Source organism: Myodes glareolus, chromosome 14 (genome assembly GCF_982192425.1).
Source record: "Myodes glareolus chromosome 14, mMyoGla1.1, whole genome shotgun sequence".
In the NCBI taxonomy this organism is placed as follows: domain Eukaryota; kingdom Metazoa; phylum Chordata; class Mammalia; order Rodentia; family Cricetidae; genus Myodes; species Myodes glareolus.
In genome coordinates this window covers 78,442,981-78,468,148 of record NC_142039.1, presented here as the reverse complement: position 1 = coordinate 78,468,148, position 25,168 = coordinate 78,442,981, and the positions used below count along the sequence as shown (strand labels likewise).

At 44.6% G+C, this 25,168-nt stretch overlaps 1 protein-coding gene across 1 annotated transcript; it reads right to left on the bottom strand.

Moving 5' to 3' along the window:
* Nucleotides 1-12,513: 12,513 nt before the first annotated feature.
* On the bottom strand, nt 12,514-24,695 carry Cdk20 (cyclin dependent kinase 20). Its single transcript, XM_048447588.3, has 9 exons — nt 24,415-24,695; nt 24,020-24,133; nt 21,216-21,404; nt 20,925-21,046; nt 20,731-20,793; nt 20,119-20,242; nt 19,695-19,850; nt 18,742-18,935; nt 12,514-17,225 (listed from the first exon to the last, which is right to left on the bottom strand). The coding sequence occupies exons 1-9, from the start codon at nt 24,487-24,489 to the stop codon at nt 17,201-17,203; spliced, it is 1,062 nt and encodes a 353-aa protein (XP_048303545.1). The 5' UTR covers nt 24,490-24,695; the 3' UTR covers nt 12,514-17,200.
* Nucleotides 24,696-25,168: the final 473 nt, after the last annotated feature.

Sequence of the window (25,168 nt, the reverse complement as noted above, 5' to 3'; positions counted from 1 at the left end):
GCCTCTACCCCCTGAATGCTGAGATTATGGATGTGCTGCACTGTGCCTGGTTTATGTAGAGCTTGGAACCCACCTCAGGGTTTTGTCCATGCTAGGCATGCACTCTACGCACCGAGCCATATCCTCAACCTCTAACAGTGATAAATGTTGGGATAAGAACATTTAACTGGCACTGACGAAGTACCCCCAAGGCCATAGCATCCCTAAGATGGTCACATGATGACTGAACTATGAGGTTACTGAAGCTCAGGGACATCCAGACATTTGCCCAGGATCAGTCAGCTGAGGATGTCCACAGCCAGGATGTAAAGTGCAAGGCACCTTCTCGGTTTATCACGTTGTCAATAATCACCTTACAGACTTTAATCAATCTCAATTCTTCAGTCACTGCAGATGCATTCACACAGAACAAATTCTTTCTTTATTTATTTATTTATTTTGAGCCCAAGCTGACTTCAAACTCACCATCCTCTACACTGGCCTCTCGAACGCTGGGATCATACACATGTGACACCATACCCAGCTTCATGCAAGTTTTCGTGTTCTTTCAGTTAAAGTACATTGAAGTAGCTGCTCTGAGGTTCCCAGCTTTCAGTCTTTTAGTTAGAATGCCTTTATCTGTCTAACAGAGTGACCACAGATACGGTTTCTTCTTCCTCCTCTCTAGGACATTTTAAGTGTCGTCTGGACATGACAGGACAGGGCTGCTACTCCCATGAACTCACCGCAGCTGTGATTGTCAGCACAAGGCCTGTGTAAGACCAAGGGAGTCAACATTCCAGCACAGCGTAGGAAGGGGTTCATGAGCTCTCACCCTTAGCTGAGGAGCTCAGGACAGTCGATGGCTTCTGGGAAAGACAGAGTCGGTGTTTTTTTAAGTGTATGGCCCCTGGTAGGTCAACCAAGCTCCAGGGACTAGGTCCACTTCAAAAAGTATATGGACAGCACAACTGGATTTGATGGCTTATCAAATAATAATTTTTAAAAGAGTGTATGAAGGAGTTGAGGGTGAATCTGGGAGGTATTGGGGTGAATATGATCAAAGAATTAAGGAAAGAAATTAAAGATCCCTGAGGAATTATTGAGCAAATGTGGCAAAATTTGAGAATCATGTTGTCATTAAATAAATATATAATAAGAACTGGCTAATATATCAATAAAATACTAAAGTAATTAAAATAACATAAAATGCTAATAGAAATAATAATCCTTTACGGGTAAGAGAAGGATAAATCCGGAAAGGGAATACTCCTACCACTTGGCAGAGAGCAATCACCTGAACCTAACAACCAATGAGAATCCATCTCTTCAACATGACATCTGTCACCACATGTGAAACTCCACTCCACACACATTTAATATTCAGAAAATATTCCAATGTCTGCTTGCTAGTTACTCCTAAGTGTAGTTGTGTTGGCATCCTATGCTTTGCTTTCTTTTTTATGTAGTCTCATTGTGGCTCAGTCTAGCCAAGAATGACCTTGAACTTCTGCTCCTGCCTTCACCAGGAGGTCCCTGGTTTACGTGATACTAACAATCAAATCCATCTTGCATCCTAGGAAAGCACTCTATCACCTGAGTTATACTCTCGGCCCCTCCTTCTTGCTTTTCAAATGATAAATGCGCACCAGGACACCGTGCATGTAACCATTAGAAATACCAGATTGGCTTTCATAGAGGTAGTAAGCAGAATTACTAGTCAGAGGCTCCTTAGATAGGAGACAGCCTTCAAGGATGAGTAGAGGTGGTGTGTATGACTCCAGTGACCAATGACAGAAAGTCCCCCTGCTAAACATAGGATACTCAAAGCAGTAGCTGAAACAACAAAGAACAGTTAAATAGGAGACAAGGGCAGATTCTGAACAGATGGGAAATCTGAAGACAGTTTGAAGTTTTAAAAATGACTCCAGATCTTTCTGATTGCCAAAGGCTGCCTGGTTGGCTCAGCTGGATATGGGCCACCTACATAGCTATATATATGACCGCCAGAGCCAGAGAGAACAAGAAAGGGGCTTTCTGTATGGTGGTGGGTTGAGTAAAAATGGCTCCTGTAGGTCCATAGGGAGTGGCACTATTATTAGGTGTGGCCTTGTTGGAGTAGGTGTGGCCTTATTGGAGGAAGTATGTCACTGGGGATGAACTTTGAGGTCTCAGATACTCAAACCAGGCCCAGTGTGCAGTCTTCTTCCTGCTGCCTGCCGAACCAGATATAGAATTCTCAGCTACCTCTCCAGCACTGTGTCTGCCTGTGTCCCACCAAGCTTCCTGCCACGAAGGCAATGGACTAAACCTCTGAACTGTAAACCAGTCCAGTTAAATGTTTCCTTTACAGGAGTTGCTGAGGTCATGGTGTCTCCTCATAGCAATAGAAACCCAACTAAGACACTGTGTTTGCATAATGAATGATGTCTTCTGGGAAGAAGGGTCCTCAAGGTTTTCTATTTGCACCAAATGAACTCAGTGTTAAATGCAAAGGGCAGCTTTCCAGGGCCATTAATAGTGCCTCGTTTGCTGTGGAAACAAGAACAGAATGCCATCAACCCTTGGATTTCAAATGCTCCAGAAGAACTCCTTACTCAGTTCCTGTTATCACTGTATATTACTAAAATAACCAATCGGCTTATATATGATCATAAAAATTGATAGCAAAGGAAGATTTTTCCAAATAGGACCCAGAACTGTAGTTACCTTAGCTGTAACTATAGTAACCTTCCACTTCCTTCAGTTCCTGGAGCCCCCTTAAAGAAAAAAAAAAAAAAAAAAACAGTGATCTGAATACTGGGGCTTTTCCAATGCTCTTATTACTCTGAAATCTAAAAAGTAAAAAATTTAAATACTCTTGTAATCATTTATCTTGAAGTACCTGAGCTGGGGCTTTTCTGACTACGCATTTGAGCTTCAAAATAGTTTAACTTGTGAGTGAAAATAAATCATCTCCTCACCACCAAGAAGGCTCCAAGAATGCCTAGCCATGCTGGATAATCAAGAGAACAAGCTGGAAAAGGGCAAGTTCCTATCAGAAATGACCCCAAAATGGTGACTAGGGGTGTTGCTCAACTGGGAATGCTTGCTAGGATACATAAAATCCTGGGTTCCGTCCCCAACAGAAATCAATATTGGTGGCCAATGCTATAGTCCCAGCACCCAGGAGGTGGAGAGAGGCAGAAGGATCAGGCTTACAAGGTCAACCTTGGACACATAGTAAGTTCGAGGCCAGCCTGGACTATATGAGATCCTGACTCCAAATAAATAATAAAATAAGTTCTGGTGGTCATTTTCTGTCAGGCTATTTCCTGAACTACTTAATTTCTCCACTGGACGCGGTCGGTATGGATATCAGAAGACATGAGTTTCAGTCTCTCCCCAAGCGCTTTCTCATTGCTTGACAGTAAAGCCATATTTTTTTCATTTTTTTAATCCAACTTTCATTTGCAAACTATTTGTAACATTTTTCTAAGCATTCCCTCTTGGTCCTTTGGGATAACACTGTCAGAATCTTGCCCTTCTGCTTAAGTGAGGTCTATGTATATCAGTTGAATGCTGAAGACATGGGAGGTTGAGACAGGAGGATTTTTTTCTAGTTTGAAGCCAGCCTGGGCTCCAGGGTGAGTTCTGGGCCAGCCTGGACTATGGAATAAGACCCCATCCTTAAAAAAATTAAATAAATACAGAAATAAAGAAGAAAAACTGGAAAAAAGAAAGGAAAAGCAGAACAGAATTGGCTGCTTGAGAGCTCAGATTCCACTTGCTGAATTTGGAGGGTCTGGGTGTTCTCCTGAGATCCAGCCTCAGACGGATAGCATATAGCAGCTACTTCCACCAGACACAAAAATATCCTACCAAAGGGCCTTGACGTTCTCCTGAGATCCAACCTCAATCAGATAACATATAGCACCCCAACCAGACACAAAAATAAGCTACCAAATGGGGAAAAATTACCAGTAATTATTTTATCAAATAATAAACTCCAAACTCCCACAAAAATTGATACAAAGATGTTCGAAGCTAAAAAAATTTCTTATTTATGAAGGTGATAAAACTGTTTTGTATACATAGTTAAAGAACTGAATTGGGTTGAATAATAAAGTGGTTAAATGGGGCTGCAAAGTAAACTCAGTGGTTAAGAACACTGACTATTCTTTCAGAGGAATTGGGTTTGGGTTGTGGCTCATAACCATCTGTAACCCCAGTTCTAAGGGATCTAACACCTTTATCTGTCCTCCTTGAGCACTTCATGTGTGGTGTGCAGACACACATGCAGGAAAAACATCCAAACATGTAAAATAAAAAGACATAAATCTCAAAAAATAACAAATAAATAAAGTGGTTAGACTAGCAAGGGAAAATGTCCCAGTAACATTTTAACAGTTAAGTCAGAAGTATTTTTTTAAATATGTACTTATTTATTTATTTATTTATTTATTATGTATACAATATTCTGTCTGTGTGTATGTCTGCTGGCCAGAAGAGGGCACCAAACCTCATTACAGATGGTTGTGAGCCACTATGTGGTTGCCGGGAATTGAACTCAGGACCTTTGGAAGAGCAGGCAATGCTCTTAACCACTGAGCCATCTCCCCAGCCCCAAGTAAGAAGTATCTTAAATGAGAAAAACCCATCTCTGGTTTTCTAAATCTCTGATTTTTCCACAAATTTTGAATTCTGTGTGATGAGACTGCTTTTAGGAGTCCACTAAACATCCTCAGCTCACAAGCCCCAATCACTAACAGCACACTCGAATGTCAAATAATCACCCCGTGATTAACGTTCATACTTCACAGATTTCCTTAATTGCTCTGAACATAAATCTCAGAAATAGTTATTAAAGCATCTGTGCCTTCAGAAGATTTATCATTAGTTTGTAATCTTTTCTGATAGAACTTTAAATTCAAAACATGGTCAGGGGTTCTAGCCCAAGCCTGACACGGAAATCAGCAGTACCTCTGACCCTCAGATCATTGCCCACACTATAGGAGGCTGCACTACTAGAGAGAATACAGGAGCAGCAAGCTGTCACACGAGGTGGGCATAAAATAAAAAAAGATCCTGTGTTTCTCCTCCCAGCTCTGCCCACCCCTCCCACGACCCCACTCTGAGAAAGAAGAGACCCACGTGACAATGAAAGGTGTCTCCAGTCAACAGTCGCCCCAGTGAGGTTGGCCGTGAATCCTCTTAACACAGTCTTCAGATGTTTCGCTGTCTCTTACGTTTTGATTTGCATTTCCAGATATACTGAGCAATTTTCATATAGTATCAGCCCTTTACAATTTCTTTTTGCAGAAGTGTTTATTCAAATCATGTTTTTTATGCTTGGTATTTATTAGGCTGCTTGCTGTTTGGGTGCTAAATCTTTTGAGTTCATTCCCTATTTTGGATATTAATCCTGTGTTGGATGAGTAGCTGGCAGATATTTCCATGACTGTAGACTTTCTCTTTACTCTGTTTGCTGCTTCCTTTGCTGTGCAAAAGCTTTTAACTGGATGTGACACCACTTGTCAATTCCTGCTTTGTCTTCTGTGCTCTGAGGAAATCGTCACCTGTGCTAAAAGCTGGGACTACTTCCTGTATTTTTCTCTAATAGTTTTAGAGTCTGGGGGTCTTATAAACCAGGCTGGCCTCAAACTCACAGAGATTCACCTGCCTCTGCCTCCTGAGTGGCTGGGATTAAAGGTGTGTGCCACCCCCACCCCCACCCCCTGGGCCTCTAGAGTCTGGGGTCTTATGTTAAAGTCTTTGGTCCATTTCAATTTGATTTTTGTTTTGTTTTGTTTTTTGTTTTTCGAGACAGGATTTCTCTGTATAACAGTCCTGGTTGTTGACTGCCTCTGCTTCTCAAGTACTGGGATTAAAGGCATGCGCCACCACCCGGCTTAATTTGGCTTTTTAATAGTATGAGTATTTCTGTGTTCATACTGTGAAGTAGAGTGTCAATTCTCATCTTCTGCCCACAGGTAGAATTTTTTAAACAGCCTGTCTTTTCTCTAGTGCATATTTTTTGCAACCTTTGTTGGAAACCAGTTAGTTAACGATGCTTGGAAGTATGTCTGAGCTGTTCATTGTGCTCCTTAGGTCTATGTATTTGTTGTGTGCCAATATTGTCTTGCTTCTGCTGCTCATTTTGTTTGTTTGTTTAAGGGTTTGTCTGTCTGTCAATTTGTCTGAAATAGGGTCTCATTCTATAGCCCATTCTGCCTAGAATTTACTATGTCATGCAAATTGTCCTCAGATTCTTAGGGAGCCTTCTATTTCAGCCTTCCAAGTGCTTCAGTGGCAGGTGTAAGCCAGCACGCTAGCTTTCCAATACTATTTTTGTTGCCTATTTCTCTGTAGCCTGACTTAAAACCAGGTGTAGTGTCACCACCTTTAATCCCAGCATTCAGAGCCAGGAGATTTCTTTGAGTTCTAGCTCGGTTTAGTCTACATAACAAGTTCCAAGACAGCCAGGTCTATCAAAGAGACTCTGTCTCAAAAATAATAATAAAGTTTTATGATTCTCTTTTGCTCAAGATTGCTTTGATTTTCTTTGTCCTTTTGTACATCCATTATGAATATCAGGATTTTCTTTCAGTTTCTTTTCATATTAATCAGAAACAGGGGAGAAGATGCCATGGTGCACATATGGGAATTAGATGACAATTTGTAGGATTCAATTTTCTTCCTTTTTGTTTCCCAGAAATCATGTTCTTTTTTTAATTGATTTTCTTGAGCTCTACATTTTTCTCTGCTTCCCCCACTGCCTCTCCCCTTCCCTTTAACCCTTTCCCATGGTCCCCATGCTTCCAACTTACACAGGACCCTAAGAGAGACATACATGGATCTAATCTACATGGGAAGCAGAAAAAGACAAAATCTCCTGTGTAAATTGAAAACAATACATTAAAAAATAACATTGAGGGCTGGAGAGATGACTCAGTGGTTAAGAGCATTGCCTGCTCTTCCAAAGGTCCTGAGTTCAATTCCCGGCAACCACATGGTGGCTCTGGTGCCGTCTTCTGGCTTGCAGACATACACACAGACAGAATATTGTATACATAATAAATAAATAAATAAATATTTTTAAAAAAAAATAAAAAAATAAAAAATAACATTGACCATTCGAATTGTACCTAAGCATTCCTTTAGAAAGACAAAAATAAGTTTAGAGGGATAAGTATGTTCAGTAATAAAAATCGCAGAGCCAAGAGTCAAACTAAAATTTGAATCTATATTTTGTGGCCAAAAATATATGCCTACAACAATTCTCTATTTATGTTAAATTAAAATTCTGAGTTGACATTTTTGTAACACCCTGCTTTGATCGACATTTGCTTGGCTTTAAAATGTTTTTCCAAGCTTGTGATGTAGCTCAGTGTGAGTACCGCCCTGGGTTTGATCCTTAGTACCACAAAAACAAAAAATAAAAAGCAAGTCAAATTGCTTTTCAGACACACATAGACATCTCATGATGGTGATAATTGCTTCCCTGTAACCTGCAAAGTTCATAAGGCCTTTGTCATTGACAGCTTAAATGGGATCATCCATGGGGCCATTAAATTTAAGCCGGCTGTGAAAGCTTTCAAAGGGCTACTGTTTCCAGCTGATAAGAGCTTCTGCTTTTCAAACTTTCTGCATGACAATTTTTAGCTCTTTCTTCTGACCACTGGAGATGCGGATATGAAGGGTCAGAAGCCTGCTGCCCATATTCATCAGTGTTCACTCAGACTGTTCCCTAGTGGACATTCTCTGAGATGCCCGCTCACCCTGGTTGATGTCTGTTCACTCAAATTTGGATGTATCTCAAAAAGGTCTATCTCCCTTTCTAGACTGTAAACTCAGGAAACAGGGTTTGTGTCTGTCTGTGTCACTACTGCCTCCCCCGTACCCAGTAGATCAAAACTTCCTAATGTTGCTTGGAGTGACATTGCATTCCTTAAATGCCAGCACTGGTGCGGCTGATGCAAAAGGATCACAAGTTTGAGGCCAGTGTGGACTACACAGTGAGACTTTGTCTAAAACATGGGGGATGGCTCAAGAGATAGTTCAGGGGTTAAGTAATTGCTCTTGCAGAAGATTTATGTCCAGTTCTCAGCACCCACATAGTAGTTCATAACCATGGGTAACTCTAGATCCAGGGGATCTGACACATTCTGCTCACCTCCAAGGGCACCAGGCACACACATGCTGCATATATATATACACACACACACACACACACTCACACACACATGCAAAACAGTCATACACATAAAATAAAATAAAAAGCTTAAAACAATAAATAAAGTCATTACTTGAGCCAGGCATGGTGATGCATACCTTTAATCCCAGCACTTAAGAGGCAGAAACTGGCAGATCTCTGTAAATTTAAGGAGAGGCTTGTCTATAGAGTGAGTTCCAGGGCAGCCAGGACTATGCACAGAAACCCTCTCTAAAAAAACCAAAAAACTAAATAAAAAATTTTTAAATGTAAAAATAAAGCCAGACTTCCTAGTGAGTACCCGATTAGTATATGAAGCTGCTCTGGCCCTCAGGAAACCTCACTTCCCAGGATCCTGTCCAGGCATCCACTTCTCTACAGTTATTCCCAAAGACTGTGGTGAAATTGAAGGGTCCAAGCCCAGCCACAGAAAACTGTGTAAGCCATAGCCAAGGCTTTGTACTCTATTCAAACATACTGGGCTCCCTCTCTGCACTAGACTGTGCTGGGTAGGGCAGTACAGTGGGAGACCCCTGAACTGGCTCTTTCTCTCACAGTGTATCATCTGATGGAAAAGAAAGATGATAGCCAAATCATCACACTAATAAATGCATTAAGAGCTTGCTCTGCAAGCATTAGAAAGAACTTGAGTTTGGATCCCTTGTGCCTTGTAAAGCAATTGTGATAATGTGTCTCTATGCCCAGAACTGAGTGATGGAGGCAAAGGAAGCCCAGAGCTTGCTGCCTAGTCTGTCTAGCTATGTGGTTCAGGGAAAGGCACTATCTCAAAAGGAACGTGGTAGAAAGTAATGAGAAAGTCATTCAATGTTGATTTCTGACTTCTGCATGATCAGCATGGGTGCACACACCTGTATACATTTTTGTATATAAATACACACACACACACACACACACACAACAGGTGCTGTGAATAATTAAATCAGTGTATTATAAGCAAGAAACATTTTATTCTATACAGTCATCTAGATTTAGCTTTTGTTTATTTATTTTGATAATTTCATGTAGCCCAGACTGGTCCTGAACTTCTATGTAGCCAAAGATTAACCCTGAAGTTTTGATCCTCCTGCCTCCACCTTCCAAATGCTGGGATTACAGGTATACACTAGCAGGTTCACTTTACGTAGTGCTACAGATTAATCCAAGATTTTGTGGATGATAAGTAGGCACTGGACCAACAAAGCCTCATACCCAGCCCCATTTCCTCATTTTCCATTATAAATGTCATGGTGGAAAAGTAGAAAAATATTTCTCACTCCAAAGTGGTAAGTAAGGAAACAAAGATGTTATCCTAGGAGGTACACACACATGAAAATATAACCCTAAAATGTATGTGCATATGAAAAATGATTCAAGAAAGAATACATGTATGAAGAATGATCCAGGAAAGGACACGTGTATAAAGAATGATCCTGGAAGGTACATGTGTATGAAGCCATAACCCTGGAAAATATGCATGTATGAGAAATCATCCTGGAAGGTACACATGTGTGAAGATGTGATCCTGGGAAGCATGCATGAATGAGGATTGATACTAAAAAGTACACAGGTATAAAGTCATGATCCTGTAAGAGAAGGTAAGCATAGCTGCTCTTTGGTGAGCTACTATTACATTGGGCTAGATCATAGTTTCTCCAAGACCTAAATAAGATGAGCAGAAACAAATGATCCTGGCATTGACAACTTCCAGGAAAATTCTAAAGACTGTCACAAGCAGGTATGGAGTAATGGCCCAGTGGTTAGGAATATTGGCTGTTCTTCCAAAGGACCCACATGGCTGCTCACAACCATCTGTAACTGCAGCACCAGAGGAAGTGATGTCCCCTTCTGACCTCTGCTGGCATCAGACACAAAAAAGAAAGGGCTGTTTAAAAAAAAAAAAAAGACCACCAGGAATAATCCCCAGTGTGAAGAGAAACAGAAATGGTGGGAGGGCTGGCGTGGACAAGAAAAAGACAAACTCAAAAGGAATCACAATGTTTCAGAGTGGAAGGTAGCCCAGCAGTGATCTACCCATCATGTGAGTGGCTTTTATGTTCTTGGCAAAGTCCCTATCTCACGGATGATCCGTAGTGAGTATTTGTCCCTAAGGACAAATAATAAAATAAAATAAAATAATAATAATAATAATAATAAAATAAGTATTTGTTCCTTAAGGCACTGAGGTTAGTTTTCCACAACCCCTCCCCATCCCTCTTTTACCCTACTGTCCCTCTCCCCTACCCCTTCAAATGATCAACTCCACTGCTCTGGGCTGACCAGGTCTGACAAGGTCCCCTCATCACAGGGACAGTACTCTAATTTATCCTGAAGGTAGTAGCCGGCTTTGATGGTTAGAGATCCCTGTCTCTGGGAGGGCAGCCTGAGGTAGAAACTGTTCTGTTCTGGCTGTGCCTGGTGCGGGAGAATTGTCTGTATTCTGTCAATCATGTATTTTAATAAAACGCTGATTGGCCAGGCAGGAAATATAGGTGGGTCAACCAGACAGGAAGTAGAGGCAGGGCGATGAGAACAGGAATATTCTGGGAAGCAGGAAGTTCCCTCTACCATTCCTGCCCAGAGGACCGAAGAGGCAACATGTGAGCTGTCACACTGAGAAAGGTACTGAGCCATGTGGCTAACATGGATAATGATAATGGATTAATATAAGTTACAAGGACTAATAAGAAGCCTGACCTCATGGGCCAATCAGCTTTATAACTTATAGAGATCTCTGTGTGATTGATTTTCTCTGGGACTTGCCAGCTGTGGGGTACCGGGCGGGACAATACCCGAACAAGCCGGCCCGTCATGTTACATGTGCCTATCCAAGTCACATGATTCAGCGCACGAGGAATGACTTCCTGTCCTCTGGACCTCTCAGAGAGTTTTAGAAATTCATGCTTTCCTCTGCTCCTTTCCCTCCTCTCCATGAGTTACTCAATTTTGTAGAGCATGCACCATGGATTATGTCACACAAGCCAATAGCGCCATCTACTGCCTGCATTTTCTGCCGCCAGCCCCCATTACCTTAGCTGGACTCCTGACAGCTGGAAACTCCACATTCGCTTCATCTGCCTGTGAATCCATCATCGAGGAACAGGAATTGTCATCCATGGTAAATCAGTGTTAAATTGTATTTGCTGTTTAATAAAATTGCACCAACTCTGGAGATACATCCTTCCTTTATTTCTGGCTGACACAGAAGTGGCCAATCTCAACCCATCCGTAGATTCATGTCACGACAGGGAGCATCAGGACAGGTACAGAAAAGATACATTCAGGAGGATCTCAGAGGGTCAGACTGTCCCCCAAACCACCACCATCCTCACACCAGAAAAATCTCAAAATTAGAGAAAATCCCAAAGTTCTAAAGACTGTGGAAGGAGGCTGCCTTCCCCGTGAACCTCAAGGGCCTGACAATGAATATTCCACGCTCCCTGCTCTTTAACTTTCTCATACATATGCTGGTCTTTTTGGTTTTTGTTTTGTTTTTGATTTTTATTTATTTTTTTTTGAGACAGGAACTAGCTCTTGTAGACCAGGCTGGCCTCAAACTCATAGGAATTCACCTGCCTCTGCCTCCCATGTGCTGGGATTAAAGGCGTGCACCACCACTGCCTGGCCCCATATGCTGCTTTTAAGTCCTCTTCCTGACTTGATACTATGTTTTCTGGGCTGCAGAGCAAAGCTAGCTCTCTGTATCTCACAGGGTTACCCCAGGATGAAGTAGGAGGGGAAGTTGCTTCAGAATCTTATATAAGGCCCCAAATTAGTGGTGATTGTATAGCAATTTCCTCCAAAATAAAACCCTCCATCTTGAAGGGAGGCTTGTAAAAACACAGGATGCTCTGAGGGGGAGGTAAGACAATCCATCCTGCCAAGAATCAATTAAGCTCAAGAAGTAAACAATTCAAAGGCTTCAGGTCCCTAAAACCAGGCAGATTCACTAGGCATCATTTGTCTTCAAGCATACATCCACTGTAAAAGACTAAGAGACTCCAGACAATCTGGACTGTCTAGAAGAATCTCTGACCAGGTGAGCAGCCCAAAGGTTGTGAATCACACTCCAGCTTTTCAACTTTCACAAGCTATCACCCATTCTGGAGTGGGTTGGGGAGTCTTCGAGTCATTTCTGCTTCTGTAAATAACCCCTCACCCATTTGTTTTTGTTTTTGTTTCTCAAGACAAGGTTTCTCTGTAGCTTTGGAGCCTGTTCTGGAACTAGCTCTTGTAGACCAGGCTGGCCTCAAACTCATAGAGATCCGCCTGCCTCTGCCTCCCACATGCTAGAATTAAAGGTATGCACCACCACCGCCCTTTATAAGAGACCACAGCAACTCTTATAAAGAAAACATTTAATTGGCTCACTTAGTTTCAGAGGTCCAGTCCATTATCATCACGATGGGGAACACTGGTAGTGTACAGGCAGATGTGGTGGAGCAGTAGCTCAGGTTCCTACATTGTATAGTAGCTCAGAGTCCTACATTGTGCAGGCAACACGAAGTGCTCTGAAAGTTACACTGAGGGGAATGAGCAAAAGGAACCTTAAAGCTACACACACACACACACACAATGACACACTTCCTCCAACAAGGCCACACCTCCTAATCCACTCCCTGTAGGAGTCATTTTCTTTCAAACCACCACATTCAACTCTATGGCCCCCAAAGATTATAGCCATGTCATAATGCAAAAATGCATTCAGTCAGTCTATCACAGTCTCAAACTTGTTTCAAAGTCTCTTCTGAGATGCATGGCAATCTCTTAACTGTAATTCCCCTATAAAAATCAGTATCAAAAGGCAAATGACATATTTCCAACATACAAAAGCACAGGATATACATTACCCTTCCAAAACATAGGTAAAGGAGAACAATGAGGAAATGCTGGAGCAAATCAAGGCCAAAAACCAGCTGGGCAAACTCCAAACTCTGTATCTGATGTCAAAATACTCTTTAGGTCTCCAACTCCATTCATCTTTATTTCTTTTGGGCTGATTCCACCCCCTGCTCTCCTCAGCAGGTATCCCATGGCTCTAAAATTTCCAAGACAAGACTTCAACTTCACAGCTTCACCCAATGGCCTCTCTAGGCCTCCGTTCAGGGCCACCCCTGACACATGCCTGCCTTAGTGGCTTTATTCCATTCCTTTCTTCTAGTCTTAATTCTAAACCCAGAACCACATGCTGAAGCTGCCAAGTTCTGCTGCTTCCTGGGGCTGGAATATGGCTCCCTCATTCAATTCCATCTTCACCAGCTGTCTTTCACTGCCTTCGCTTGAGTGTCCTGAGACTTGCTATGTAGACCAGGCTGGCCTCCAACTCAAATCTGCCAGCCTCTGCCTTCCAAGTGCTGGGATTAAAAGAATACACCATTCCCTTTGAGGACTTTGGTGATATTTGTATCTATTGTTGGTTCCCTATCTGGGGTGTAGACATTTGTTCTTATATCCCCAGGAAGAGTGACATAAAACCAGTGGAGACGAGGAGTCATAGGCAAATCTGCAACCTGTATGAAGCCCCTCTGCTCCAGAAAATGAAGGAAGAGGAAGGTGTGAAGCTGATGATCAGGCAGACACTATTTCTAAGCAACCAGGGGGAAGCCCCAGAGGTCAGCTAGTTTATGCCCCCTTTTCCCTCTCCCTCTGCCTCCCTCCTTCCCTTCCTACCTCCTTCCCTGTTTTTTTCTCCCATCTTAGATCCTTATTACTACTGAGACCCACTCCCGCTATAAAAAGTTCCTGCAATTCATAAGCACATAAAGTCATTAGTACTTTCTTTCTCCTTTCTATTCTCCTCTGTATGAACTTCATTTACCCCTGAAGCCTAATATTAGGCTTGCTCCTATCACAGGAGGGAAGCCACTCTTCCAGTCCCTCTCTCAAGTTCCATTCAGAGAAAGACTCCACTGAAGAGTTTCCTCAATCCCAAGCGTAACCTCTGACCTTCTGCTGAGGACAGACGGGGATACTCTCAAGAAACCTAGACTGGACCAGGTGCACCTGCTGAGTAGATGGAGGTGGAGTTCCGGGCCTCCAGAAGGAAAGAATTCCCAAATGAAAGAGGTATCATGGCCAGGCTGGGGTGGAAGATGGCAGATAGCTTTGGAATCTCATCCTTAGTGCCTAGGTTGGCAATGAAGAGACTAGGAACCAAGTCACAGGCAAATCTTTCACATGGCAGTGGCAAAGATTCGGCATGTGTCTCTCTCTGCCTCTTCTTCCTAGCATTCCGTTTATTTTTCCCTTCCTAGCTCTGTTCCCCTACAGCTCTGCTATAGGCCCAAAACAGTTCCTTTATTAACCAATGAAAGTAAAACATAGACAGACGGACTCCTACACCACATTAAGGCCTTGTTGAATCCTCAAAGGGCTGAAATGTCCAGCATGCACTGGACATTGAACTCTAGTTTCAATCTCAGCACTGCAGAATCCAGAATCAGTAGTTCACACCTGCACTGGCAGCAGGATGAGCTTGAGATCATTCTGGCTGAGAGCCTTCATTATTTATTACAGAAGGAGCAATTAATATTCAAGGTGTCAATCGACCAGAATTAACTTCTAATGGAGGAAATGTGCCTTGCAAGACCTGCAAGAAATATAGACGCCAGAATATCTGATTTTTCTCCCTATAATTTTAAATGTGCTAAATGGATTCTTTCTCTAGCCTGTATATGTGTGTGTGTGTGTGTGTGTGTGTGTGTGTGTGTGTGTGTGTGTATCACATAAATACATTCCTGATCTACTGGGCATTTCTATCTGTGGATTGTCAAGAAGATGGTTCTGCCTTAGCTGTATTGTCCAATTAATATTAATACTGTTAACCTATACCGAGTTTTGATGAATAAAACAAAGAAATGCTACCCAAGTCAGGAGTTTTAAGTTTCCATTAAGAGCCGAACTAGAGTACAGCTTAAGAAAACAGCTGTAATTTCCCCATCTGCCAAGACAGCCACACACTACCAACTGATTTAACTTTAAAGTAGCTTTTAGATCAGGCCAGGTGCTTTGCTAATTGGATTTTAAGATAAACTATTATCAAAAGAATACAATCTTAGCTGGGCGGTGGCAGTGCATACCTTTAATCCCAGCACTTGGGAGGCAGAGGTAGAGGGATCTTTTTGAGTTCAAGGCCAGCCTGGTATACAAGAGCAAGTTCCAGGACATCTAGGACTGTTACACAAAGAAACCCTGTCTTGAAAAACAAAACAAAAAAGAATACAATCTTATTTACTAGAACATGTAGCCAGCTGTATGATTTATTGAGCCAAGGTAAATAGTGTAAAGTGATTTAACTGGAGTGCCAGGGACAATAATTAACTGCACCGATTCCTAACCTCAACCTTTGTTCAGACACCACAGAAGAAAGATTCTATAAAACATTTGTAAACAAACAGGTCCCCAGTCCCAGAAAGCCTGGACTTTATGACTACTGATCACAAAATGTTTAAGATGTTTTATACAATCAAACGTATAGGATATAGGGGCTGGAGAGATGGCTCAGTGGTTAAGAACTCTTCCAGAGACACTGAGTTTAATTCCCAGCAACCACATGGTAGCTCACAACTATCTGTAGTAAAATATGGCTCCCTCTTCTAGCCTACAGGCATACATGCAGACAGGACACTGTGAACATAATAAATAAAATCTTTTTACAAAGTATAGGATATAACACACAATTTCCTTATTTCTCTTATTAGTTTTGGAAGGCTACCTCTATGAATAACAAGAAAGACTTCTCCTTTCACAGCTGCGGTTTGCAGTCCACTAGTTAGGGAGTTAACTGAAAGAAAGTGCTCTTTTCTTACTATCTGGATTTATTGCATTCTGAGTTGTTGGAATGACTCTGTTTCTTATCATTTACTTAAGAAACGGTATGTGACCTTCAGAGGTAAAGACTACAAGATTCTGTGGGTCTATAAAAGCTAAGAGAGCAAACAGAAGCTGGCAGAAATGTAAAAGTATAGAGAATGTAGGAAAATGAAGAAAAAAGAAATGTAAAATAATTGGAACAGAGACTTGTAACGGAGAATTGGAATTAGAATTGAGACAGAGAATTAGAGCTAAGAAATTATAGACAATTAGGACAGAATTAAAATAAAGGTAGAATAGAGACATGTTTGGAACAGCGCTGTGAGCCTTTTGTGTAAAACCCTCAGATTAGAGCTATGCTAACCCCCTCCACTACACAGTGGCCTCTGACCTCAACTCTGGAGGAAGTCTACAGAGCTGGACTCTGCAGGCTTCTGTAATTCTGGGCTACACAGTGAGCTTGAAGCTAGCCTTGCATATATAATGAGTTTAATGCTAGCCTCAGCTACAGAAGATTCAGTATCAAAAGAGTAAAAAAATCTGTATTGTGTGCATATATATGTAGCAATTTTTGCCATCTCATGCAAGTTTAATGTTTATCCCTAGTAATTGCCTACTCTGATATCAAACTATACCACATTTTTAAATTCTTTTACTTGTAAAAGTTTGATTTATAATTCTATTCTTGAAAATACCCATTTCTCTCCCTTTTTAATACAAGTAACCACCTCTGTTCCAGCTAGAATACGTACTCTGCATTCAAATTACTACGAGTAAAGTGTGGTAATAGAGGCTTGTAATCCCAATAAAAGTGGAGGCATCAGGGTCATCTCAGTCACAAAGGGAACTCAAAGTCAGGCTCATTGTCTCATCTCGAAAAGAACAAGCCAAACAAAATCTTTTTGGGGGGGGAAGGGAAACCATCCTACTACAGGCTTGTATATTTGTGTTTTGTTGTATTATTACATGACTTTCAATACCACCCACTGGATTCTACCTAGTACCAAGTGTGGTAGCTGCACTATCTGGTGAGTCCAGAGCTGGTTTTCTGCTGTTCAATGTTTCCCTGTATGCCTGGTTATCACTGTGCGATGCGGAGTTAGAAAAGGCTCTGCAGAGATCACTGAAGGCACCGATGTGTAAATCAACAAATGGACCACATTTTTATCATCCTGTACCTTTGTTTCCAAACAGCATCCAGACACAAGTTGTCACCCATTAGTTTCTTGTAGCTCTTAAGAGTCTGCAGACATGATCAGAGAAATAAACGGAGTTTGGGTTATGAAGACATCAGGATTTCCTGAGAGTAGCATGGTGTAAATCTGTTAGTTACCTCTGTGTCCCCAATACTCACACAACTACCAATACATGTTAGGACTAAAATAAACATTTTAAGAATATAATGTGTCTCCTATGTGTGTATATTATATACACACATACACTTTTTTTTTTCAGACAGGATCTTCCACTATAGCCCAGGGTGATCTTTCACTCTTAGGAAACCTCTTGTCTCAGACCCTTGAGCGCTAGGGTTACAGGTGTATCCCAAAGTCACTAGCAAATTTTGTTATATATTTGAATAATGGATAGTTAAGATTCTATTTAATCTATTCCTGAAACAATATTCTGTCTTAGTCCTTACATAACCATATGGTAAGTCTTAATATCCGCTATACAAGTCCGCCTCTTCTGTCTGCTCCTCCTCTTGGTCCTCGACATCTCAGTATTCTTTTAGACCAGTGCTTCTCAATTTATGGGTCGTGACCCCTTGGGGGTCGAATGACCCTTTCATATGGATCTCATACCAGATATCCTGCATATCAAATATTTACATCATAATTCATTAACAATTATGAAGTGGCAATGAAAATAATTTTATGGTTGGGGTCACTATAACCTGAGGAACTGAATTAAAGGGTCACAGCATTAGGAAGGTTGAGAATCATTGTTTTAGACTCATCTTACTATATTACTATAAAATAAAGATCAACAAGCAGACTGAGTTACACTGGAATTTATTTACTAAATGAATTCCAGGAATGCCTGCTTCAAATGTGCACGGCAGCCTCCGGCTTACCCTCGTCCTACAGAAAAACTAACTGCCCAGCATGTGGAAAATGTGCTTTGGAAGCAAAACTGTTCATCTTTGGGCCTCAACTTCTGGACCCTTCACTCCCAAAGAAGCACTCAAGTCACATGACAGGCACAGGAGGCCTCAGGACCAAAGTGGCCCTGACTGGAAGCACCTTCTGGGTGACTGACCCCTATAAATTAAGGGGCCATCTTGTCAATTTCCCTAATAGAAACAGGCAGAAACACTCAAAGTTTTTATATGAATCTCAAATCCTGGTCCAGAGTGCTCTGGAAACCAAACCAAAGCAAGCCTGCCTTCCCAGGTGTGCACCCAGTATGATGACAGCTGACTCTTGAGCCTCCCCAGGTGCTGCTGTAACAGCAATGGACTTGAACGGGAGACAGAGCCTGGAGAACCATCTCCAGGGTGGGGACACCACGGAGTGGTGGCCCTGGGAAAGGACACAGCTAGCCGTTTCTGAAGGCTATGTGAGTCTCGTTCTCTGCTGAGCTGGACATCTTCATGGTTCTGCCCCTGAAGCCCAGTCCTCAAGCAGGCTAAGGAGTAGGATGAAGTGTGGTGTGTGTTTCCATGGGGAGGCTATGGAGGCAAATCAGGAAGAAGCAGAGGAACGGCTGTCTAGATGCTCCTGGGGCAAGCAGGCAGGACTAGGTGAGCATCTCACCCCTCTGGGAGGAAGGGCCGAATCAGCTCTGGGTTCAGCAGTGACTCCTCAAGCGGACGGTCCACATGGAAGTCATGGACGTGAGGGGGTCCTGAGTGAGCCTTCGGTGCAGGTCCCCCTGGGCGCTGAGGAACTGGCAGCTCAGAGGGATGGGCAGGCAGAGGCGCTGTGAAGAAGTACTGATGCAGAAGGGCCTGAGGGTAGCAAACAAGAGGCAGCAGAAGAAATCCAGTCACTACCTGCCCCCAGAATCATTCAGCTGGCTCAGCAAATCCTGCCTTTGTGTCTGTCTGGAGCACTGTCCCAGCGGCTGGGAACATGGCAGTGAACTTAAAAGTCTTGCCAACAGAGGAAGGGGTTGGAACATAAACCAAAGAAAGGGGCAGGATGTACAAGAATATCTCCAACAACGATAGTTTGATGTGTAGCTATTTCCTCCCAGTTGAAACATTCTCCCTGGGCAGGAGGCTCCTTAAAGACTCAGGAATTGAAGGAAACTCACAGTCCCAGAAAATACCTGAGACTGTATCTAGACTCAGGTCAGATTTATTAGCAGTGTCTATAACAGATGTTTGTCTATGTCTCCCAGGACAAGTTAGAAATAGAGCTGGGGAGGACGGCTAAAGACCAGGGAGCTGCTGCAGGGTTTGAAAGGTTAGGACACAGGGGCACAAGCCCAAGGCAAGGAGCAAGCATGGGAGGGATAAGGACATAAAGAGCAATGAGGGGGGAGGAGACAACAGTCACACCTTCAACACCTGCAGCTGTAAGATGGAACCACCAACGAGGGAGATGGACAGAGGGCAAAGGTCACTGACTACTCTCCCGAAGAACACCCCATTGGGAAGACTAGGGTTCCAGTCCATACAGACTCTGAGAGTCCCCGAGTGGGCAGGGTCCCATAGTTCCTGAGGACAGAGTATCAGAACAGTGACCACAACCTTGAGGCTTACCTGGGAGGCTGCAATACGCTGGTGTGGAGGGTAGAGAAGGAACTGACCCAGCAGGTCCAAGGCCTGGGGAGAGGCATCAGGCAGCACCTCCTCCAGGGGCACCGGTGCCTGCTCCTTGAAGGAGATCTTGTTGTAGTCAGGCAGCTCTGTGATCTCCTGAGCCCAGCGAAGGAAGAGGCGATGAGAGCAGGCCCCACCCCACCACTCCTGATGCAGGCTCTTTCCCGTTCTCACATGCCCTCCTTTTAGCCCCTCTCACCCTGATGCCTGCCCCTTGCCCTGCTTGCTGAGATGTTACCCAGACAAGACCTGGCCCTTCTGCAGTCAAGGAAAGCTGGGGCCCCGGTACACCTGCATGGGTAGAAGTCACTTCCTACTGGGGAAGAGAGCAATCCCACGCCTTCCCAGGATGGCTGCTACTAACCGGCCAGACTCGAGGACTCGGTGTGCCCAGGATGCGAAGCACACAGCAAAGTTGCTCGATGTCATTCTCTCCCGGGAACAGGGGGGACCCATTCAACAGTTCTCCCATAATGCAGCCCACAGCCCTGTGGATACAGATGTAAGCAACTGGAACTCTCGCACATGGGTGATCACGCCACCCACGACAGCTCTAACACCTCACGTCAGGGTCAAGGTCCAGAGGTTTCGAGTGAGAGAGCAGCTCCTGACAGCTCCAAGACACTTCGAGCCGGGTGCCTGGGACACCCAGCTCCTCCTCAGTTTGGGGGGCAGAAATGCAAAATAACCCAAATCTCAGACCTGTACCACAAACTAGTACACCAAAACGCTGAGCCTTCATACCTAGGGGCACAAGCCTCACTCAAGATCACCGCTGTCTCATCCTCAAGTCAAGACACCTGAGCTGCACCCTAGACCACCTTACCCAGACGCCTCCTGCCTGAGACGATCACTGCCCTAACCTCCCCCCAACAGACGCCTCCCGCCTGAGACTATCACTGCCCTAACCTCCCCGCAACAAACCCAAACATCCCTATAGCAGGTGCACATTGTTTCATCTACCCCAGCGTCTCACCATAGGTCGACACCCTGGTCATACTGCCGAGCACCATACAGGAGCTCAGGAGCTCGGTACCACCTAGGGGAAAAGGGTTTGAGATCACGGCTGGATAGCTGGTCTGATGAGAAGCTCACAACCCATGCCCAGACAGAAGGTGCAAAGATGTCTCTTCCCCCATGAGAGAAATGGCAGGGATACGGCCTCATTACCTGGTGGCCACCTGATGTGTGTAGAGGCGACCACCATCTGGAGAGAAGACGCGGGCCAGGCCAAAGTCAGCAATCTTGAGCTCGCCTGAGGCACTGATGAGCAGGTTGGCAGGTTTCAGGTCCTGTGCATGCAAAAGGGGGCATCAGCCTCCCTCTACCCATAGGGCTTTGGGACAGGGAGATAAGCAGTCAGCTCCATCTCCTCTAGAGCCACAGCCCTGGCTACTTACCTGAAGACCCTCTTCAAGGACGAGCTCACCCCAGCCCACTCCAGCCCATGTAGGTACTGACCCGATGCACAATGTTGTTGGCGTGGCAAAATGCAACACCTTTGAGTAGCATCTGCAGGTAGCTCTTGACCTGTGCTGGGGCCAGGGGCCTCTGGGCATGGCGCACCACCTCTGCCAGGTCTGACAGCATAAACTCAAAGGCCAGCACAAATCCTGCACCATGAGGGAACACGGCTTTCAGCTGTACCACCTGAGGGCAGAAAAATCCTATCAGCCTCTAGACCAGAGGTGCTCAACCTATGGGTCTCGACCCCTTTGGGCAAACACCTATCTCCAAAAATATTTAGATTATGACTCATAATAGCAGCAAAATTACAGTTATGAAATAGCAACAAAAATAATTTATTGGCTGGGGGTCACCATAACATGAGCCATATTAAGGGGTTACAGCATTAGGAAGGCTAAGAACCATGGCGCTAGACTCACCTCCCGACCCACCAGCAGCAATACCATTCGCCCTTGCCCTGACAGAGTAGCCAGGCAAGCAAAGACAGCCAGGGAGCTCGGGGCTCATGGTGCATTGTTGTCCAGAGAGAAGGTAGTCCTCACTCTAACTCTTCACTAATAGAGGCACACTCAAATAACAACTGTCACCATGTCCTAAAGGAATACTAAATCCCAGCGCCATAGGGGCAGAACCAGGAATCACACTTCTCTGGTATTCGGACTGTGAAGACATCACACACAGTAGCAACTGAAGACTTAAGGCCCAGGCTGTACAGAGCCCTGAGCTAGAATGCACGGACTCTGAGGAGCTTATAGAACAGGGGATAAATGGCCCACAAATAATAAAGGGGATATGTGTTTAGTTCTGGAAGATACAGGGACAGACGGCAATGCGACTGTCAGAGAACGGAGGACATAGTATACTTTAATTCTAAGGAATTTGGTCAAGGGTAGGCCTGGGAAAGAGTCAGTTATACAGACGTCAAGGAGCAGGTCTGAGCAGTTAAAGCACAAAGAACAAGGTCCTAAGACTAGCAGAGGTGGACAGAGGGACAAGAAAATAAGTATCTTTTTGGAACAGTGGGGAGGAAAGTTCTTGAACTCACTATGTAGCCTAAGCTGACCTGGATCCTCCTGTCGCCACGTCCTAAGTGCTGGGACTACAAGTGCAAACCACACCATCCAGCTGATGAACACTGCTCTGTCCTGTGCTCCTGAAACCTCTATGGAAGCTAGCCTGCGGTAGGACATTACTTTAACATGTGTTGCCTTTGTTTATGCTATGTTTGTTTAATTCTGTGAAGCTGTGATTCTCTGCCTGCTGAAACACCTGATGGTCCTAATAAAGAGCTGAATGGACAATAGTGAGGCACAGCAAGGATAGGCAGGGCTGGCAGGCAGGGAGTATCAATAAAAAGAGAAATGAGGGAGAAGGAGCAGCAGAGAACAAGGAGAGCGGACACTAGAGACCAGCCACCCAGCCACCCATGGAGTAAGAAGAAAAGAAAGATATACAGAAGATTAAATAATAATAATAATAAAATAAAAATAAAAAAATAAATAAAACAGAGGGAGCCGGGCAGTGGTGGCGCAGGCCTTTAATCCCAGCTCTTGGGAGGCAGAGGCAGGCGGATCTCTGTAAGTTTGAGGCCAGCCTGGTCTACAAGAGCTAGGTCCAGGACAGGCTCCAAAGCTACAGAGAAATCCTGTCTCGAAGAAGAAAAGAAAAAAAAAACCCGCAGGGAAAAGATAGATGGGTTAATTTAAGGAAAACTGGCTAGAAACAAGCCAAGCTAAGGCTGGACATTCCTCATTAAGAATACGCCTCCAGGTGTGATTTATTTGGGAGCTAGGTGGTGGGCCCCCAAAAAATCCAAGAGTAAAACATTAACATAACACTGTCCCTGCAGGGAAACCTTAGAAGTAGTACTAAATGAAGAAGATGATAAAGGTTGAGGACAAATCTACTATTTTTTTAACATGTCTTTGTGTTTGGATGCATGTGCGTACAAACGTGCATGAGCATGTGGAGAATCACAGCTAAAGTCAGGAGTCTTTAATTGCTCTCCTCATTACCTGTTGAGGCAATGCCTCTACTGAATTTAGAGCTTCACCAAATACGCTGGTCTGACGAGCCAGCTTGCTCCAATAGGTCCTGAGACACACACCACCAGACTTCACAGTACACTGGCGCACAGGCATACATACACCAGGTGTGTGGCCTTGTCCCCTCCTACTGATTCCATTACACACATGCTCTCGGGAAACAGACTGGGACCAATTCCTCAGCGTCGTTAGTGCTGTGCACAGCGCAGAACTTTCAGGAGCCTCCAGGGGAAGACTGCCAGTGACACTCAACCCAAAGCCTTCACTGGATAGCTGAGGACCCACGAAGTGATGAAGAAAATGAAACATCCCCCTTGCTTAACAAATTCCTGAAACCTGCTTTGAAAAGCAGGGAGAACTCAGGGTGACCACTCCTAAAGCCTTTAAACACATCCGCGGAACAAGTACAAGTTACTGAGAAATCCGTACGGCTGGGGGCATTCTTTAGTGGCACAGCACCTGCCTAGCGTAGGAAAGAAAGCAGGGAGGTGGAAGGGGGGACAGGAAGGAAAGGAGAGTGAAAATCACAAAATATTTAAAGAGGAAAAAAATGAATGAGTGTATGAGCAATGAGTCAATGGGAGAGAGAAATAGGGGCTAAGCAGGTAGGAGCGCAGTGAGGATTAGAAGGGAATCCTTCAAAGTGTCTGTGGATGGGAAGGTAAGGATGGAAAACAGTGAAAGAGGGCGAGAAGCTGCTGTCTTGGAACCTGTCGCCCATCGTCTTGTCCACCAGATCCCAGCCCCACTCACATACTGACTGTCTTCGATCTCCTGCAGAGCCTTGATTTCCCTTAGGGCCTGGTTAGGAATGCCATCCTCCAGCCGCCGCAGGGCCACCTTTTTGAGGGCAACGATCTCTCCAGTCTGTGCAGTAAAGAGTGCAGATACTGCCAGAAGACCTTCGGCAAGGAAGGGCAGGAAGAGAAAACACAGGGAACAAGATACCCACAGAGATCTGCCCCTAGGTCGGGAATATCTAAACCGCCCGCCAGAGGACGCGCTCCCGCAATCCCGCCGCTGGAAGCGGGGTCACCACAACAGATGGGACCCGGACAAGCATCCAGAGACCCCCGAGGCCTGCAGATCTCAGCACCGAAAGGACGCAGTCCGCGGCTTGAGGCACAGGGAACGCAGCGTGGCCTCACCTCTACGTGCTTGGCTTTGAAGACGATGCCGTGGGCGCCCTCCCCGATGCGGCCGAGGATGCAGTACTGGTCCATGTCCGCCCGCGGCGCCCAGATCCTCCACTGCTTGGATGCAGCGCAGAAAAAGCGTGCAAGCGTTGCCTAGCAATAACGAGCCTAGCAGCGGCTCCGTGCAGCACGTGACCGGAAAGACCCGCGCTGAGCTCTGTCAGGAATCCGATCCCCGGCTAGGCAACACCTTTCCGGGAACTCTCAGCAGTCCTCCCGCGGATGACCTAACGGCGCCACGTGACAAGAAACGCGACTGCGTGAGGCCGGCAGGGGCCGGGGCACGCAAGTAAAGGGCGCGTTCACGCGCTCAGGGGCGTGGCTTCTGCTAGCGAGGTGGGGCGAGCGGGGTCACCCAGAAGCCGGCCCAGTACCCAATGGCGGGAATGCCCTCTGCCTCTCGCTGCGGATGAGCTCTTTGTACTGACTCAAGGTAGCGTTGGAGACAAGGCCAGAGCTGAGCGGTGGAGAATCACTTGGACCTCTAGTCTCTCCAATGGGCATCGTGAATCCAAATACCTTTTAAAATAATTTACTAAGCCTGGGGATGAAGCTCCGTTAGTGAAGGGCTTGCCTAGAGTGCACAAAGCCATTGGTTCGGTTCCCAGGACCACATAAACTGGTCTCACTTACCTGGGATTTGTAGTCCCAATACTTGGCAAGGTCAGTCTCATCCACATAGTCAGTTCAAGGCAGCCTGCACTAG